At 44.3% G+C, this 20,351-nt stretch overlaps 1 protein-coding gene across 2 annotated transcripts in view; it reads right to left on the reverse strand.

Moving 5' to 3' along the window:
- Window positions 1-4,150: 4,150 nt before the first annotated feature.
- ASPHD2 (aspartate beta-hydroxylase domain containing 2) overlaps window positions 4,151-20,351 on the reverse strand; it is a 182,670-nt gene continuing 166,469 nt past the window's right edge. For both annotated transcript variants that reach the window (XM_063913205.1, XM_063913204.1), the window contains 2 exons: window positions 6,522-6,635; window positions 4,151-5,103 (listed from right to left, as the gene is read on the reverse strand). In XM_063913205.1, the coding sequence (XP_063769275.1) occupies window positions 4,994-5,103; window positions 6,522-6,635 (224 nt within the window). In that variant the 3' untranslated portion in view covers window positions 4,151-4,993. The remainder of the gene's footprint in view (window positions 5,104-6,521; window positions 6,636-20,351) is intronic.

Here is a 20,351-nt window from a genome sequence, read left to right on the forward strand (position 1 = left end):
TTGTAGGTTAAATGAACCCAAAAGAGGTAAGGGTGATTGTACTGACTTGCATATAATTCATCCCAATCTATATTCTACTTATTATATACTCCCATCATTCTAAAGGCCCATACACACGGTGAGATTCGGGCTATGCCTGATTCTCACTATGGGGTATATGCAATTGCGGTCGAATTCGCGGCAATTTTCGCCGTTTTTTAATTCGACTCAATTCGACAGGTGAATCCCGGAAGGTGGCTTCCGGAATTCACCATATTCAATGAAAAACGGATTCGCCAGAGTCGCGGGCGAAAATCGGCCGATTTGGCGGATTTTGCCGCGATTTTAAAAAACGGTAAAAAAACGTGAAAAACCCGAAAAAAAAATGGCGTGGGGTCCCCCCTCCAAAGCATAACCAGCCTCGGGCTCATCGAGCTGGTCCTGGTTCTAAAAATGCAGGGGAAAAATTGGCCAGGGATCCCCCGTATTTTTAAAACCAGCACCGGGCTCTGCGCCTGGTGCTGGTGCCAAAAATACGGGGGACAAAAAGAGTAGGGGTCCCCCGTATTTATAACACCAGCATCGGGCTCCACTAGCTGGACAGATAATGCCACAGCCGGGGGTCACTTTTATGCCGTGCCCTGCGGCCGTGGCATTAAATATCCAACTAGTCACCCCTGGGGGAGTGGGGACCCCTTCAATCAAGGGGTCCCCCCCCCCCAGCCACCCAAGGGCCAGGGGTGAAGCCCGAGGCTGTCCCCCCCCCATCCAATGGGCTGCGGATGGGGGGGCTGATAGCCTTTTGTGATAATAAAAAGATATTGTTTTTTCCAGCAGTACTACAAGTCCCAGCAAGCCTCCCCCGCAAGCTGGTACTTAGAGAACCACAAGTACCAGCATGCGGGAGAAAAACGGGTCCGCTGGTACCTGTAGTACTACTGGGAAAAAAATACCCAAATAAAAACAGGACACACACACCTTGATAGTAAAACTTTATTACACACTACCGACACACACATACTTACCTATGTTAACACGCCGACTGCCACGGTCTCCGACGATCCGAGGGTACCTGTGAAAAAATGATACTCACCTTCCAGCGTCCAGAGATAAATCCACGTCCAGAGAGTAAAATCCACGTACTTGTTTTAAAAAAAAAAAACGCAAAAACCTGCTCCATACCGGACTAGAAAGGGGTCCAATGCTTTCACATCAGACCCCTTTCTCCCGAATGCCGGGACATCACGTGACTCCTGTCACTGACGTCCCTTCAGCCAATCAGGAAGCGCTACTTCCGTGGCGCTCACCTGATTGGCTGTGCGCGGTCTGTACTGTGACAGCGCATCGCAAAGCCGCTCCATTACTTTCAATGGTGGGAACTTTGCGGGTAGCGGTGGGGTCACCCGCCGGTCAGCCGCTGACCGGCGGGTGACCTTACCGCTAGCCGCTAAGTTCCCACCATTGAAAGTAATGGAGCGGCTTTGCGATGTGCTGTCACAGTACAGACAGCGCACAGCCAATCAGGTGAGCGCAACGAAGTTGCGCTTCCTGATTGGCTTAGAGACCTTTCTGTGACAGCTGTCACTGACAGGTCTCATTCGTGGAAAGGTGTCCCATGTGTCAGCATGGGACCCCTTTCAGTTCGGCATGGAGCGGGTGTTCGGTTTGTTTTTTTGCCAAGTACGTGGATTTATCTCTGGACCATGGCTGAGGTGAGTATATTGATCTTTTCTTTTCAGGTATCCGTGGATTCTACATGGAGAAGAGGACCGATGTCGGCGTGTGAACATAGGTAAGTATGTGTGTGTCGACGTATAAAATAAAGTTTTACTGTCGACGGTGTGTGTGTCCTGTTTTTATTTGGGTATTTTTTTCCCAGTAGTACTACAGGTACCAGCGGGCCCGTTTTTATCTCGCATGCTGGTACTTGTGGTTCTCCAAGTACCAGCTTGCGGGGGAGGCTTGCTGGGACTTGTAGTACTACTGGAAAAAACAATATCTTTTTATTATCACAAAAGGCTATCAGCCCCCCCATCCGCAGCCCATTGGATGGGGGGGGACAGCCTCGGGCTTCACCCCTGGCCCTTGGGTGGCTGGGGGGGGGGGGGGGACCCCTTGATTGAAGGGGTCCCCACTCCCCCAGGGTACCCCGGCCAGGGGTGACTAGTTGGATATTTAATGCCACGGCCGCAGGGCACGGCATAAAAGTGACCCCCGGCTGTGGCATTATCTGTCCAGCTAGTGGAGCCCGATGCTGGTGTTAAAAATACGGGGGACCCCTACTCTTTTTGTCCCCCGTATTTTTGGCACCAGCACCAGGCGCAGAGCCCGGTGCTGGTTTTAAAAATACGGGGGATCCCCTGTCAATTTTTTCCCCGCATTTTTAGAACCAGGACCAGCTCGAAGAGCCCGAGGCTGGTTATGCTTTGGAGGGGGGACCCCACGCCATTTTTTTTTTATGATTTCACCGTTCCAGCATAAAAAAAAAAAAAAAAAAAAATATTTTAAAAAATATATAAATAATATTTGTGCCTCCAAAAAAAAAAAAAAAAAGTACCTAATCCCTTCTAATATAAATAGATCTGCTATTCCCCCAAAAAAAAAACACAAAAAAAAACATGTTTAAATTTTTTTTATTTGTTTTCACCCTCCAAAGTGTGGCGGATTGAAAATGACGAATTTGCTGTCTAAAAGCACTGCTGTCGAATTTCCAAACTTGAATTGAATATGCTTTGGTCGAATTGCAGCACTTGTATCATTGCAGAAAAGTCGAATTTGCAAAAATTCGAATTTCAAAAAGTCGAATTTCGAAAGTCCGTTTTTTGGTCGGAAAGCACTGAATTGCATAGGCGATTTTTTTTTTTGGTCGAAAATGACCCGAAATTCGACAATTTCGGGAATTCGACCGCAATTGCATATACCCCTATGCGACAGGGGCTAGGTCGGCATCACAAGCACATAATGAGTGTGCTTGCGATACTGTCTATGTGCGATTTTGGCTAAGTGTCAATTTTGATTATCCCTTCTATAGAGATAGTCAAAATTGACTTGCCTGCACAGTCTATCTAGGCTTGCGATGCTGACCACGCGGGACCGCGCATCGGCATCGCATCGGGATTGCAAGGTGACTTTCACCTTGCGATCTGCACTAACTTTTCTTACAATTTTGACCACATAGTCAAAATCGTAAGACAATATCTCACCGTGTGTACACACCATGAGATTGTAATACCAGTTTAACAGGCCTGCTTCAGAGGTTAATTGGATAATAGTAGGGCACAGTCGTTATAATAAGGTAGATAACGTTACTGTAAATAAAACGGACATTATTTTTTAAGCTATGGGAACTTCTACATATACATTTAAAACTGCTATATATTGGATAACATTAAAAAGACAGTTATAAGACAAAAAAAGGTAAAGTGACTCAATAAATATACTCTAATATTACTTTGTAAAAGAAAGTCAAATCTGGTTAATAGAAGCCTTATGTGTATTTAATATTTCTCATTAGTCCTGTACATATAAAACTCCAAGAGCCCGCATTCTGCGCCACTGAAATCTGCAGCACGTACAGTATGAGGCTCTCCTGTGAAGTGTTCTCTGGTCTCAGTGCACCTGGCAGCAGTAAACTCCAGGGTGGTGGAACAAAAGCTTGTGGTATCCTTCCAAACATACAGCTTATGTATTATTACAAGCATCATGGCACACTGAAAACAGCCTTTCCTCGAAGTCATATGCTTTACACATGGCAAAATATACCTATTTGTCATACCCTGTGGGTGTATTCTGCTTGAAAAAAGAAATAGCAGAGAACCGCTTTTTTCCGCTTCTATTGTTTTTATTACGGAACAGAATGGAGAGTCTGTTTTACAAGACAAAAAATGAAAATGAAAAAAATTTGCACATTAAAGACAAAATGGCTGCTTTACATCCGCCATTTACATCTGGAGCCAGAACGCTAGAGAGACAGACTGGAAATGTTCCTTATATCAAACAAAAAAACAAATACCCTTTGGTCGGATAAAGATATATTCTCTGAAATTAATTAAAAATAACCGTAATCAAACCCTTCCAATGCACACAAGTGAGCTCTTAAGCATCTTAAGATACATCTTAAAGTAATTTTAATAATTATTCCTATTTGTCAATTAAGAAAAAAAAATCAGTCTAGAAATTTGGACCAGTGAAGAAAAGTCCACTTATTTATTTGATTTTTATGAGTTAAATGTTATCAACTGCATTCAAAAGATCTTTATATTGTATACAATTGTCATATAATGGAGTACTGAAGCTTGTTTAAAAAATACCTTATTCATTTGTTTTCTATAGTCACGGCTGAGCTGAGGGCGGAATCAACCCAACATGTCGGTGACAGCTAGAAGGTAATACTACATGGCTGATCAGTTTTGAAGTGAACCTGGTCTTCATGTCAAAAATACATTGCTTTAGGTCTTCCCCAAATGTGTATTTCAGAGTTGTATAAATATACAGTAGCAACATGAAACATACTATAGCAGTGCTGCATTCTAGTCGTGGGTGAAAATATGGCATTAGCTGAATGTGACATAATACAGTCCTTGCTAACCTTTATTAAGGGGACAACAAAAGGGAACGTTGTGGAACCTTCCCAGCCATTCCCTGAATGACACTATATGTGCCTATAGCTTTTCTCCCAGCTTCTGCCTCATTAAACAATAAGCATTTAAGCTGAAGGTTGTTTTGTGCTGTTTATTAAATATGGCACCAGGAGTCTTTAGCAACCATATCAAGTGCTCTCCTCTGTTAAGTAGCGTTCATTGCTCTTTCATGCCAGAGAATTGCACGTTGGCTGATGCATATGATTCCTCATCACATAGTTTCTACAATATAACCCTATGGAGAAGCCAATGGTAAATAGGTAACATAAGATGTAGTTCATATACACAGAATGGGTTTTGTTAGAGACAAGCTTTTTTTTTGAGGCAATATCCCATGAGCATAGATGTTTGGTTGCAAGATTGGTGTAACTGACTCAGCGTCCAGGTGCAAATATAGAATCCAGGGCTTGGCGCTCAGCTGCTGCCACGTTGGGGTGCCACAGATCAACCATGAAAATCACTCGAGGTCCTTCCTCAGCTGAACCTAGGACATCAATGAAGGCATATTATGATTGATAGCTATATATATATATACATACACACATATAAAAATAAAAGGCTTTATGCTATAACAATACATGCACGATATAAACAGCTGTGAAAGATTTTTTTTTTATATAAACAGCTTAACTACAATAAACACAAGTCACACTGCCAGGGAAATGATCAAACGAGACCCAAAAAATGAGAAATACAATATAGATCTATGAATACACTGTCAGATGACCCAGAAATACACAGAGTATTACAGAAATATTGTTGTGTCAGCTCCTTTGTGGAGCTTGGAAGGGTATTGATGAAACTCTCCATCATATAGGAGTATCTTTTTTTATTTACGGACCTCCTTTTGAATAGAAGCCTCCAACAATCCATATACAGTTGAACAGAAAGGAAAGGTTTTCAAAAATAAGTGACATAAAGGGTGAGTACTTTGTATCCATAGGGGAAGAATACTTTTACATAAATTCTTAACATCTTTCTAGGTTCTAACCATGACTTGTAAATGATTGCCGCTTTAAAAAAAAAAAAAAATCAGAGTTCGGCCAGGAACCCGCACCTCCGGCCAACTCTGACTTCATTACATCTGGCCCCTGGTATCAATTTCAGGACAACACAAATATAGTGCTTGGCTTGAAAATAGGCCAATATTAAATGGGTCAATAAAGGGAAGTTTTTCCATGGTCTCAGAGTGATGGAGTGGTTTGTCTGAGCGGGGATCAATAAGTTGGCACACTGAGGATCCTCTATGTTAAATATGGAGCTGAGGAAAACGCCCCCCCTTCTGAAAATCAGGATTCCGCAAAAACAAGAGGTGAATAAAGTAGTGTGGTCAATTTAACATTTATATTGCAAAATAAATCAAATCATCCATGTAGTCATATCATTTTCTATATCAACCTGTGGCATCGCTACTAGTCAGAAATAAAATCTCTCACCATGGTGGCAAAGTTAGGTCATACAACATTTATGCAGGCGTAAGAAACGTTGCATGTCTGCTAGAAGGTGCAATATCCCATATATAATGTATACCTAGAAATGTGTCCACATAGACTTTTGCTGAAATCGCATCAAATAGCCCTATGTACTATTCACGTTATTTGCATCACTAACGCGGCAAAAGTACAATGCAAGGGTACACAGACTACTAGTGCTGACACTTCATGTACTTCTGTGATAAATAACATTTGAAAAACAATGGAGGTTCTGATGCTCAATAAATGGAAGGGAGCAGTTAATTTATATGAAGGTTAGAAAAATTTTGCAAAACTAAAGCCCGACTGTCACAATGGGGGATTTGGGTGCCTTGTGTCGGAGTAACACAATGAACCTGTGTCTTTTTCCACTTACTATTTGCAAATACCTACTATAATGTATAGTATATAAAGCTGAAAGCCCACCTACCTTCATGAAACGCAGTGTGCAGGAAGGAGTCATCAAAGAGAAGGCAATGTCCTTCTGCCCAACACTGTGGTTCTCCCCCTACCACAAGCTCACAGTTAGCTGGGATTCGCAGACCTTCAAGTAAAAACAGTGTAATATATCAATTACAACCTTATATATACTCTAAATGATGTGATAGAACTTCTAATAATCCTCAAACTTCAACAGTGAAGATGCTCCATGTCATTCTGGGAGAAGTCCTGTCCCTGTTCTTATTTATAGATAATAAAGACATTGTGCCAAGGAGATACGCAACAGTAAGCAGAACAAGAACATTCTCTCCATTTGTAGTTGGCAAGTCTGTAACTGTGCGTTTTACAGAACATAGAATATGCAAGAGGAGTCATTCATAATTCAGATAGATATTAAATGTGTGGTAGATTAGAGGTTATGAGTTAGCAATTTATTTTATATACAATTGTGATTATGTAATTTAGAAAAGGGAGTCTATGTACTTAGCCTTGGATGGAACTAAAGAGGACGGAGATAAAAGTACCAGCCAATCAGCTCCTAACTGTCATTTTTCAAATAAAACCTGTAGCATGGTACTTTATCTCCATCCAAGGCTTAGTAAATATACCCCTTGGGCTTCTACAGAATCAGAAACATGTGCACCCTATGGGGTATATTTACTAAGATGGGAGTTCTATTTAAGATGGGATGTTGCCCATAGCAGCCAATCAGATTCTACTTCTCATTATCTAGCACCTTCTAGAAGATAATATCTGGAATCTGATTGGTTGCTATAGACAACATCCCATCTTAAATAGAACTCCCATCTTAGTAAATTTACCCCTATGAATTGACATGACTTCCTTAGCTCCGTCCAGAACTGAAGCAGGATCTCCGTAGATAGACAATATAAAATTGCTAATAAATATATATATATATATATATATGCTTTCAACAAAGAGCAATCAGCGGCACTCAGAGACTGCAGAAGCCAAGAATAAAGTGCAAGTGCTTTTTTAATCCATATTGGCAAAACAGGGGTGATCCAACGTTTCGGGGCGCGAACGCCCCTTTGTCAAGGTGAACAAACACAGAGTGTTCACCTTGACAATATGGATTAAAAAAGCACTTGCACTTTATTCTTGGCTTCTGCAGTCTCTGAGTGCCGCTGATTGCTCTTTGTTGAAAGCATATGCATCCAGTTTCCAGATGGCACCGGAGCAACATTGAACATACAGGGAGAGTGCCGATCCGAATATACACTATATATATATATATATATATATATATATATATATATATATATATATATATATATATATATATATATATATATATATATATTAAAGTTCTTTTAGAATCTATTTAAAAAAGCATTGTCAATTGTGTATCACAGGTTTGTACTGTAGGAAAATGAGCAACCACAGCTGAAGTAAACGCAGTTAATTTGATACATATTAGAGGTTTAAGGATAAAAAGTTTTACAGAAGTAATTGGCCACTTGAATAGGCAGCAGCGGACATTTACCCTTCATTGAACAAAACAGGCTGGGTTATTTACGGATACAAGAGTAAGACAATTCAATTAGCGGCTCAGCCACGGTCACTATTTTGCCTTGCATCCCACACAGGTTGTGCAAGAGCATCTGTGCAGTCGACGGGGATATATACTAGCCGAACATAGCGGAATGTTCGGCGGCACATCACCACGGACCTTAGTGACATTGCTCAGCTATATAGCAGCGTTTTTTTCACAAATGAAATGTAATCTATCCATTTATGGCCTTATTCAGGTTGTTGGCAAACCAAAAAAAGCACATTAATGGGCAAAACCATGTGCACTGCAGGGGGGGGCAGATATAATATGTGCAGAGAGAGTTAGATTTAGGTGGGGTGTGTTCAAACTGAAATCTAAATTGCAGTATAAAGATAAAGCAGCCAGTATTTACCCTGCACAGAAACAAAATAACCCACCCAAATCTAACTCTCTCTGCACATGTTATATCTGCCCCCCCTGCAGTGCACATGGTTTTGTCCATTAGTGTGCTTTTTAGGTTTGCGAACAAACTGGAATAACCGCCTTAGGGGCTAATGCGATCCTTACTGCATTTCCCCGATGTTCAAGTCCTGTGTGTGCATAGGACCCTTTCTGCGCATGTGCAGAATGGGTCCTGCAGTCGTGACGCAGATATGCAAATGCCTCTGCTTGTTTGACAGGCAGAGGCGTTCACGGGAAGGGATGGCGGCAGCCAGCATTCGGGAAAATGGGGGCGTATCGCCCGCGTTTTCCGGGAGTAACGAGGCCAAGGACTGCGTCGTGAAACGCAGTTTCCTTGGCCCCGCAAGCCGCACTGCGATGGCAAGGCTGAGTAAACTGAACTCAGCCTGCCATCGCAGATGAACATCGCGACCGTTAACGTTTCTCTATCATGTAAGTTCATATTCTGCCTGTGGTTCTTTTCGCGTCAAAGTATTTTGGTGCGTTATGTGACCATCCTGAAGTGGGAGTGACTTCACATGAACGCTATTAAGAAAGAAGTATTGGTGTTTGGATGAATTGCAGGCAGGGTTTATTTTGTAATGATTTCGCTCTATAAAATGTACACAATGGTGAAAAAAAAAATTAGCTTAACATGCAATTTTAGTACAACGTAAGTGCTTCTACAGCAAATGTAAAAATATAATTCACTGTAACAAATGAGATTGTACATATTGGGGGGAATTCAATTGTTACTGCCGCCTGATCTCCCATTTAAAGTGACAGGAGATCCCAGGGGCGATATTCAATTGATGCTGCTTATCGCGCTTATTAGTGTCAGGTTTAGCGGCGTAAAGCAACTAATGGGCGCGTGTGCAAAAAGTGTCGTTTGGGCGACTAGGCTCAAATGACGATGCCAACAGCTAATCGTGTCGACAGGTGCAGCAATTGAATAGCTCCATCAGGCACGCAGGAGAAACAGCTGTCGGCGCCAACAACGGAATTCCCCCAATTGAGTTTTGATTTTTTAATTTTGCTTCTGGTTCCATTTCAGTGTATCAAGGTGACTGCTTTTTTCCATTAGTAATAAATTAATAAGATGGCAACAATAGTACAATGGCTATATCGTTAGCCCAAACTTTTCAATGGACATCTATAGGGTATCCCCAAGGTAGAGGGCCAGGTACGTGGTGCTTTCAAATGCTTCATTGCAACACGGACTCTAATTTTTGAATGCTGTGATTTGTGGCATTGCATCATTAGGAGGGGAGGGGACTATCATTGTTACTCTCCCAGGAGTGCAAGAGAACTCAAGGACAGTAGAGTATGCAAGCAGAGTGGCCAGGTACTGTACATCGCTGAATTTTAGGCATTCAATAGCTAGAAAGGTATATAATTTAGCTATATGTAGCCATAGATGAGTTTGCTTGCACATAGCATATTAATATTAAATTGCCAGGCAAAGCTGCGATAACCTAGCTAACGTCTTATGCTTTTTGCTGAAGCTTAGATCTGTGCAGACCATAGGTATTGTCCCTTCACTCAGTGAGCGGCTGTCATATTTGGACAAGTATCTTGCTCTCTACTGCACACTTCCTCATGCAGCAAAATCCCCATACATTAGCTGTCTCCCAAAGCTGGACAACACAGTACATGAATGCAGAAGTTTGGGCGCCCAGGTCAAATAGAATATTTTTAAATACAAATAATAGTTATTTGCTGAACATTTAAAAAAGAAATGATAATAAAACCATTTTTTGGCACATGCTACTCCGTCAGTTCACCACCTCTGTCAAAAATCCCAGCTTCCTGACAAATGACCAATCAGGATGGAAGCCCCTGATTGTAGTTTTGGATTGGCCATCCCAGGCAATCTCATTTGCACAACTATTTAAAAGTGATAGACAAATAACTGACAGTGTTATCTGTGAGTGCGGCTTTAAGTACAGGAAGATTACATATTTCTATAATTTCAAAAATCTACTGTGTGTAGCAAAAAAAAGGTAAGAATCTTGGCGCTATAGCGAACATCCAAAAATTCACTTTGTCTGGAGAGAAAGAAGTGGATATTAGAATTTAATTACGGAAGTCATTATGTTGTACTAGAAGGGGTAAAGGTTTTCATTGATTAACTGGTTGCAGCTGAACTTTTGCATTTCAGGAAGACAATGCAATATTGATATAGTCATATTGATTGTAGCAAATTTCATTACTAAATGTCTCCAGTTGTTTACATTCATGTCATCTTTCACCGCAGGTTTTCCTTTCAAAGAACAATGCCGACATTTCATACTGTGATTAAAAGGAACAGAGTCAGAATCACAACTGTGATTCAAAGGGTCATATCCAGTTAGGTGTATGGTTTTCCAGTAAAAATTACTGCAGCTATTGCAATGTTTTGTCATTGACGTGGTTATGCACACTCCTGATTTCTGCGCTATCCAATTGAAAATAAAATTGGTCACAGTAATTTTTTCTTAAAAAACCAGCGTAAAAAGATAGAAAAAAAAATAACAAAAAATAGCAAAAATACAAAAGGAAAAACAGCCCATAAACTACAAAAATAAAACTGGGTAACAGTATAAATGTCTATTACTGTGCCAATTAAAAATATTGTGTGTTTTTAAAATGCTGCAAATGGCTGATTTGTGCATTTTTTTATAAAAAGTAAAACAAAAAATAAGATTTTACTCACCGGTAAATCTATTTCTCGTAGTCCGTAGTGGATGCTGGGGACTCCGGAAGGACCATGGGGAATAGACGGGCTCCGCAGGAGACTGGGCACTCTAAGAAATAATTAGTACTAATGGTGTGCACTGGCTGCTCCCTCTATGCCCCTCCTCCAGACCTCAGTTAAGGAAACTGTGCCCGGAAGAGCTGACATTACAAGGAAAGGATTTTGGAATCCAGGGTAAGACTCATACCAGCCACACCAATCACACCGTACAACTTGTGATAACACATCCAGTTAACAGTATGAACAACAAACGAGCATCACTCAACGGATGCCACATAACATAACCCTTTATTAAGCAATAACTATATACACGTATTGCAGAAAGTCCGCACTTGGGACGGGCGCCCAGCATCCACTGCGGACTACGAGAAATAGATTTACCGGTGAGTAAAATCTTATTTTCTCTAACATCCTAGTGGATGCTGGGAACTCCGTAAGGACCATGGGGATTATACCAAAGCTCCCAAACGGGCGGGAGAGTGCGGATGACTCTGCAGCACCGAATGGGCAAACACAAGGTCCTCCTCAGCCAGGGTATCAAACTTGTAGAATTTTGCAAAGGTGTTTGAACCCGACCAAGTAGCAGCTCGGCAAAGCTGTAATGCCGAGACCCCTCGGGCAGCCGCCCAAGAAGAGCCCACTTTCCTTGTGGAATGGGCTTTTACTGATTTTGGATGCGGCAAGCCAGCCGCAGAATGAGCCTGCTGGATCGTGTTACAAATCCAGCGAGCAATAGTCTGCTTTGAAGCAGAGGCACCCAGCTTGTTGGATGCATACAGGATAAACAGCGAGTCAGTTTTTCTGACTCCAGCCGTTCTGGCTACATAAATCTTCAAAGCCCTGACTACATCAAGCAACTTGGAATCCTCCAAGTCACGAGTAGCCGCAGGCACCACAATAGGTTGGTTCAAATGAAAGGATGACACCACCTTCGGCAGAAACTGCGGACGAGTCCGCAATTCTGCCATGTCCATATGGAAAACCAGATAGGGGCTTTTACATGACAAAGCCGCCAATTCTGACACACGCCTAGCCGAAGCTAAGGCCAATAGCATGACCACTTTCCACGTGAGATACTTTAGCTCCATGGTCTTAAGTGGCTCAAACCAGTGGGATTTCAGGAAACCCAACACCACGTTGAGATCCCAAGGTGCCACTGGTGGCACAAAAGGGGGCTGAATATGTAGCACTCCCTTAACAAACGTCTGAACCTCAGGAAAAGAAGCCAGTTCTTTTTAAAAGAAAATGGATAGGGCTGAAATCTGGACCTTTATGGACCCCAATTTTAAGCCCATAGTCACTCCTGACTGTAGGAAGTGCAGGAACCGGCCCAGCTGGAATTCCTCTGTAGGGGCCTTCCTGGCCTCACACCAAGCAACACATTTTCGCCATATACGGTGATAGTGCTTTGCTGTCACGTCCTTCCTAGCCTTTATTAGCGTAGGAATAACTTCATCCGGAATGCCTTTTTCCGCTAGGATCCGGCGTTCAACCGCCATGCCGTCAAACGCAGCCGCGGTAAGTCTTGGAACAGACTGTTGGAACAGGTCCTGTCTGAGAGGCAGAGGCCATGTGTCCTCTGTTAGCATTTCTTGCAGTTCCGGGTACCAAGTCCTTCTTGGCCAATCCGGAACAATGAGTATTGTTCTCACTCCTCTTTTTCTTACGATTCTCAGCACCTTGGGTATGAGAGGAAGAGGAGGAAACACATAGACCGACTGGAACACCCACGGTGTTACTAGTGCATCCACAGCTATCGCCTGAGGGTCCCTTGACCTGGCGCAATACCTTTTTAGCTTTTTGTTGAGGCGGGACGCCATCATGTCCACCTGTGGCAGTTCCCATCGATTTGCAATCTGCGTGAAGACTTCTTGATGAAGTCCCCACTCTCCCGGGTGGAGGTCGTGCCTGCTGAGGAAGTCTGCTTCCCAGTTGTCCACTCTACCGGAATGAACACTGCTGACAGTGCTTGCGCGTGATTCTCCGCCCAACGAAGAATCCTGGTGGCTTCCGCCATTGCCACCCTGCTTCTTGTGCCGCCCTGGCGGTTTACATGGGCCACTGCGGTGATGTTGTCTGACTGAATCAGCACCGGTTGGTTTCGAAGCAGAGGCTCCGCTTGACTCAGGGCGTTGTATATGGCCCTTAGTTCCAGGATATTGATGTGCAGACAAGCCTCCTGACTTGACCACAGCCCTTGGAAGTTTCTTCCCTGAGTGACTGCCCCCCATCCTCGGAGGCTTGCATCCGTGGTCACCAGGACCCAGTCCTGTATGCCGAACCTGCGGCCCTTGAGAAGGTGAGCACTCTGCAGCCACCACAGAAGAGACACCCTGGCCCTGGGGGATAGGGTGATCAGCCGATGCATCTGAAGATGCGATCCGGACCACTTGTCCAACAGATCCCACTGAAAGATCCTCGCATGGAACCTGCCGAAGGGAATGGCTTCGTATGACGCCACCATCTTTCCCAGGACTCGCGTGCAGTGATGCACCGACACCTGTTTTGGTTTTAGGAGGTCTCTGACCAGAGCCACGAGCTCCTGAGCCTTCTCCGCCGGGAGAAACACCTTCTTCTGGTCTGTGTCCAGAATCATGCCCAGGAAGGGCAGACGCGTCGTAGGAATCCGCTGCCATTTTGGAATATTCAGAATCCAGCCGTGCTGTTGCAACACTTCCTGAGAGTGTGCTACGCTGATCAGCAACTGCTCCCTGGACCTCGCCTTTATGAGGAGATCGTCCAAGTATGGGATAATTGTAACTCCTTGCTTTCGAAGGAGCACCATCATTTCCGCCATTACCTTGGTAAATATTCTCGGTGCCGTGGACAGGCCAAACGGCAACGTCTGGAATTGGTAATGACAGTCCTGTACCACAACCCTGAGGTACTCCTGATGAGGTGGATAAATGGGGACATGCAAGTAAGCATCCTTGATGTCCAGAGACACCATAAAATCCCCCTCTTCCAGGCTTGCAATGACCGCTCTGAGCGATTCCATTTTGAACTTGAATTTCTTCAGATAAATGTTCAGGGATTTTAAATTCAAAATGGGTCTGACCGAACCGTCCGGTTTCGGTACCACAAACATTGTGGAATAGTAACCCCTTCCCTGTTGAAGGAGGGGAACCTTTACCACCACCTGCTGGAGATATAACTTGTGAATTGCCGCTAACACTACCTCCCTTTCCTTGGGGGAAGCTGGCAGAGCCGATTTTAGGTAACGGTGAGGGGGCATCACTTCGAATTCCAGCTTGTATCCCTGAGACACAATCTGTATAGCCCAGGGATCCACCTGTGAACGAACCCACTGGTGGCTGAAATTTCGGAGACGCGCCCCCACCGCTCCCGGCTCCACCTGTGGAGCCCCAGCGTCATGCGGTGGATTTAGTGGAAGCCGGGGAGGACTTCTGTTCCTGGGAACTAGCTGTATGGTGCAGCTGCTTTCCTCTGCCTCTGGCAAGAAAGGATGCACCTCTGACTTTCTTGCTTTTTTGTGAACGAAAGGACTGCATTTGGTAATACGGTGCTTTCTTAGGCTGTGAGGGAATATATGGCAAAAAATTTGACTTCCCAGCCGTAGCTGTGGAAACTAGGTCCGAGAGACCGTCCCCAAACAATTCCTCACCCTTATAAGGTAAAACCTCCATGTGTTTTTTTAGAGTCGGCATCACCTGTCCACTGCCGAGTCCACAGGACCTTTCTGGCAGAAATAGACATTGCGTTTATTCTAGAGCCCAGTAGGCAAATGTCACTCTGGGCATTCCTCATATATAGGACAGCGTCTTTGATATGCCCCAGGGTCAGTAAAATAGTCTCCCTGTCCAGGGTATCTATTTCCTCAGATAGAGTATCTGTCCATGCTGCTACAGCACTACACATCCAGGCCGAAGCAATTGCTGGCCTCAGTAGAGTACCGGAATGTGCATAAACAGACTTCAGGATACCTTCCTGCTTCCTATCCGCAGGATCCTTTAGGGCGGCCGTATCCTGTGACGGCAGGGCCACCTTCTTGGATAAGCGCGTCAACGCTTTGTCTACCCTAGGGGAGGATTCCCAGCGTAACCTGTCCGTTGGCGGGAAAGGATACGCCATAAGTAATCTTTTGGAAATCAGCACTTTCCTATCAGGAGAATCCCACGCTTTTTCACATAATTCATTTAATTCATGTGAAGGGGGAAAAGTCACTTCTTGCTTTTTCTCCCTTAAACATATAAACCCTCTTGTCAGGGACAGGGTTTTCCTCTGATATATGCAACACATCCTTCATTGCTATAATCATGTAGCGGATGGCTTTAGCCATTTTAGGCTGCAATTTTGCCTCATCGCCATCGACACTGGAGTCAGAATCCGTGTCGATACCTGTGTCAACAATTTGGGATAGTGGGCGCTTTTGAGACCCTGCCGGCCTCTGAGCTGTAGGATCAGGCATGGGTTGAGACCCTGACTGTCCCAAGGCTTCAGCTTTATCCAACCTTTTATGCAAGGAGTTTACATTATCATTTAACACCTTCCACATTTCCATCCAATCAGGTGTCGGCGGAGACACCACATTCATCTGCACCTGTTCTGCCTCCACGTAGCCTTCCTCGTCAAACATGTCGACACAATCGTACCGACACACCGCACACACACAGGGGATGCTCTAATTGAGGACAGGACCCCCACAAGGCCTTTTGGGGAGACAGAGAGAGAGTATGCCAGCACACATCCCAGCGCTATATAACCCAGGGATTACACAGTAACTTAGTGTTTACCCAGTAGCTGCTGTATAACTGATTTATGCGCCTAAATTTATGTGCCCCCCCTCTCTTTTTACCCTCTTTCTACCTGGAGACTGCAGGGGAGAGCCTGGGGAGCTTCCTCTCAGCGGAGCTGTGGAGAGAAAATGGCGCTGGTGAGTGCTGAGGAAGAAGCCCCGCCCCCTCAGCGGCGGGCTTCTGTCCCGCTTTCTGTGTAAAAATAATGGCGGGGGCTCATACATATATACAGTGCCCAGCTGTATATATGTGACTTTTGCCAAGAGGTATCATAATTGCTGCCCAGGGCGCCCCCCCCCTGCGCCCTCACCCTACAGTGACCGGAGTGTGTGGGTAGTGTGGGAGCAATGGCGCACAGCTGCAGTGCTGTGCGCTACCTCATGTGAAGACAGGAGTCTTCTGCCGCCGATTTTGATGTCTTCTTGCTTCTGCCGGCTTCTGTCTTCTGGCTCTGCGAGGGGGACGGCGGCGCGGCTCCGGGAACGGACGACCAAGGTTAAGATCCTGTGTTCGAACCCTCTGGAGCTAATGGTGTCCAGTAGCCTAAGAAGCGCAACCTAGCCGCAGTTAGTAGTTTTGCTTCTCTCCCCTTAGTCCCTCGTAGCAGAGAGTCTGTTGCCAGCAGAAGCTCCCTGAAAATAAAAAAACCTAACTAAAATACTTTTTAATCAGCAAGCTCAGGAGAGCTCACTAAAAGCACCCAGCTCTGTCCGGGCACAGATTCTAACTGAGGTCTGGAGGAGGGGCATAGAGGGAGGAGCCAGTGCACACCATTAGTACTAATTCTTTCTTAGAGTGCCCAGTCTCCTGCGGAGCCCGTCTATTCCCCATGGTCCTTACGGAGTCCCCAGCATCCACTAGGACGTTAGAGAAATGAAAAAGCTAACTTATTTTGTTTAAATAATAATAATTGTTATTTTATTTATATAGCGCTTTTTTTCCAACAGGAATCAATGCGCTTTGTTTTATATAGACATATAAAACATGAAAAAAATACTAAAAAAAAGTATAAAAATAAGGTAAGTGGAGTCATTTAAGGCCATTTAAAAAAAATGCTAAAAAGCTTTTAATTTTTTATTAAATACTTTAAATTTGTAGTGCATAAAAAAAAATAAAAAATAAAAATATTTTGGGGTAATTTGAGGCAATTGTTTTGCATTTGTTCATTTTGTGCAGCAACAAATAAAATAGCAAGATCAATTACCTAAATGACAGGCATAAAACAATACAAATAATTGTGGTCACATGAAAAAATAAAAAAAACACCATAAATAAGAGCAATACAATACACAAAGGGCCCGATTCAGACCTGATCGCTGTTGTGCAAATTTGCACAGCGGCCAATTATCGAATGACTGTGCATGCGCCGCAATGTGCAGACGCGTCACCAAACAGCGGCAGGATGGTGCGAAAATTTTGATTGCAAGGTGATAGTATGTGACGTCAGCTTCGGACCCGATCAGCCTGTTCTCATCGCACTGTGGGAGTAAGTCTTGGGCTACGCACAGACTGGAAAAATCATTAGATGGTGAATGAATTGCGGTTGGATTTGCAGCTGTCCGCTGTCTGGCGTAATTTTCGCACGTCGTACACGTGCACTCACACACTTGCACGGGGCGGTAAATTTGCAGCACAGCGATCAGGTCTGAATTAGGCCCAAAGTGCAAATTGTTGTTGGGACATTTGTGAAGGTGAACAGCATCAGAAAACTAAACAATTTAGTAGCAAAAATAAGAATATTGGTACTGATGAGCTTAAGATAGTAGAGTGGTGAAAAAGGGAACAATATACTACTCGTTAAACTTGTTGAGAACTTGTAAAAGGAGAAGCAGGGGAGGCAAGAGCTGTAGAAGGGTAAAAGGAAGCAACAAGAAAACTTAATATGCGCCTTGAAGCCGGGAGTTTAAATATTTAAAGCATGGGCCCCAGACCTTATGAAACTTGTGGACCGTACTATTCTAAATACGCTTGATATTTTCCATGGATGCAACAAACCCCAGCAAGTCTGGTTGGGGGGCGGGCTGCTTCCAATGTTCCCAATTAGTGTTTTGGCTGCATTGCAGACATGCATCCACAGTTTATTACAGGGTTTGGATATATGCCGGACCAAGCAGAACCACTGCCGGAGTGTAGTTTAGGTAGTGTGCAAGGAGCAGGTTCAGGATTAGTACTGAGTGCAGGAAGTAAGTGCAGCAGTGGCAAACGCAGGATTTGCATGGGGAGGGTTTCCAGAACTGGGCGGAGCCAATCACGGGGGTGGGGACTGAGGTGACCCAGTATATGCTGGGTCCGTAAAACTAGTGTGTGTGTGTGTGTGTATATATATATATATATATATATCTACATACATATATATATATATATATATATATATATATAGATATCCAAGAAAGAACAGCGGCACTCGAGGAATTTAGGTGAAGCAATCAATTTGTATTCAAAAAGATGATTACATAAAAGCCAACGTTTCGGGGCTTACATGCCCCTTTGTCAAGGTGTGTAGCTGTGAAAGGTGAAAAAGCTTACCTTATATCCCCGTGAGGTCCGAGTGCAGTGCGCGCGTGAGGATGGAGCCGCCAGACTTCCGGTCGCGGCTCTATGACGTGTGACGAGGTGCGCCTGTTGCCGAGGTAACCGGAACGCTGGAGACACCAGCCGTGAATGGGCAGTGACCGGATAAAAGTGCGCGTATCCATGGCAACAGAAGCCCTGCAGTGCTGAATGCTGTAAGGGGTGTATCCGTGAGCTGCCTGCTGGAAAAAATTAATGAAGTGAAATTTGTGAAAAAAGTGCATTGTGCTCGCTGCCTGGGAGCATGGGAACCAACACTACACCCTGGGGCACGGTGCGATCCGGGAGCCAAGGGATAAGTGGATGTGTCACAACCTGGGGGGAGCCAGACCTTGGTGGTGTATCCAATATCACTATATGGCAAATGGATAAGCCATTAAGATGTAAATTGAAGTCACAGCTATAATGAGCCTGACTCCCAATGCCAATGGAACTCAGATAAAAAGTATGACCTGTCGTATGACCAGTGTCATAACTGTTGGCAAAGTCAGTGTGTAACGGGGGCTGTACAAAGTGGACGGGCTTCCACCAAGTCTTGACCACCACGGGCTCGTGAAAAAAAGTGAATGAGAACCATGGGCTGTGTGTGGATGGAAAGGTGACAGTATCAAGTTGTACAGTGCTGAAACACATTATGGGGCTGATATGCTCCGAACTGTGCTATAATAGCTATAGAAAAATGTTCCATGAGAACTTCTCATTAAGTCCTCCCGGGCTGATGGTACCCAATTCGAAGATCCATTTGGACTCAATGTGGAGTAATCTCCGGTCCCTGTCTCCTCCTCTGATGTTGCGGGGTACGTGGTCAATGATCTGTTGTTTCAAGTCATTCAGTGAGTGACCCATCAGGGCAAAATGCCTTGCCACAGGTTGATCCGATGGTTTGCCTGATAAGGCCTGCTTAATCGCAGACCTGTGAAGGGCCATCCTCTCTCTGAGTGTTCTGATGGATTTGCCCACGTATACTAGATGACACGGGCAGGTAAGTATGTACACTATATGTGTAGTAGTGCACGTAACTACATGCCTGATCTGATACACTTTTTCTTTATGTGGGTGCTTGAAAGAAGATCCCGTAGTCATATTATTACAAGTGGTGCATTTGGGACACTTGTAGCATCCTGGGGCCTTCGAAAGGAACGTGGCAGGTCGTTGTATTCCACTTTGAAACCCCGTGATGTCGGAATGCACTATGATGTCCCTAATGCTTTTACCCCTAGTGAAGCATAACATGGGCCGCTTCCTACTGAACGTGGGAAGTTTTGTGTCCGAGGCTACTATGGGCCATAAGGCTCTGGTGGCTCTCTGTATGACCGGGCTAGCTGTATTAAACTGGTTCACGAACGGTATTACCGCTTGGTTCCTGCGTGTCGTGGGTTTCAGTAGTGTTGCCCTCGGGGTCTCCATGATTTCTTTCTTCTGTGCTTGGAGTCTTTGATGGTCGTAACCCCTTTGTGTAAATTTATCAATTAAGGAGTCTAACTCCTGGTCGAGGGTAGAGCGGTCACTAATGATCCTGGAGACCCTGATCATCTGAGACCTCGGGAGCCCCTCTTTCAGGGGTCTAGGATGATGACTATTTGCTTTAAGAAGAACATTTTTGTCGGTGGGCTTTGTGAACAAACTGGTAATGAGGGTTCCTTCCTTAATCGTGATCTTAACATCCAGATAGTTCACTGATTCATAACTGATATTGTAGGTGTATTTGATCGTGGAGGGTCTGTTATTTGCCTCCTCTATCAGTCGTTCAAACCGTGCTTTATCGCCCGTCCAGAGTAAGAACAAATCGTCAATATA

This window comes from Pseudophryne corroboree, chromosome 1 (assembly GCF_028390025.1).
Source record: "Pseudophryne corroboree isolate aPseCor3 chromosome 1, aPseCor3.hap2, whole genome shotgun sequence".
In the NCBI taxonomy this organism is placed as follows: domain Eukaryota; kingdom Metazoa; phylum Chordata; class Amphibia; order Anura; family Myobatrachidae; genus Pseudophryne; species Pseudophryne corroboree.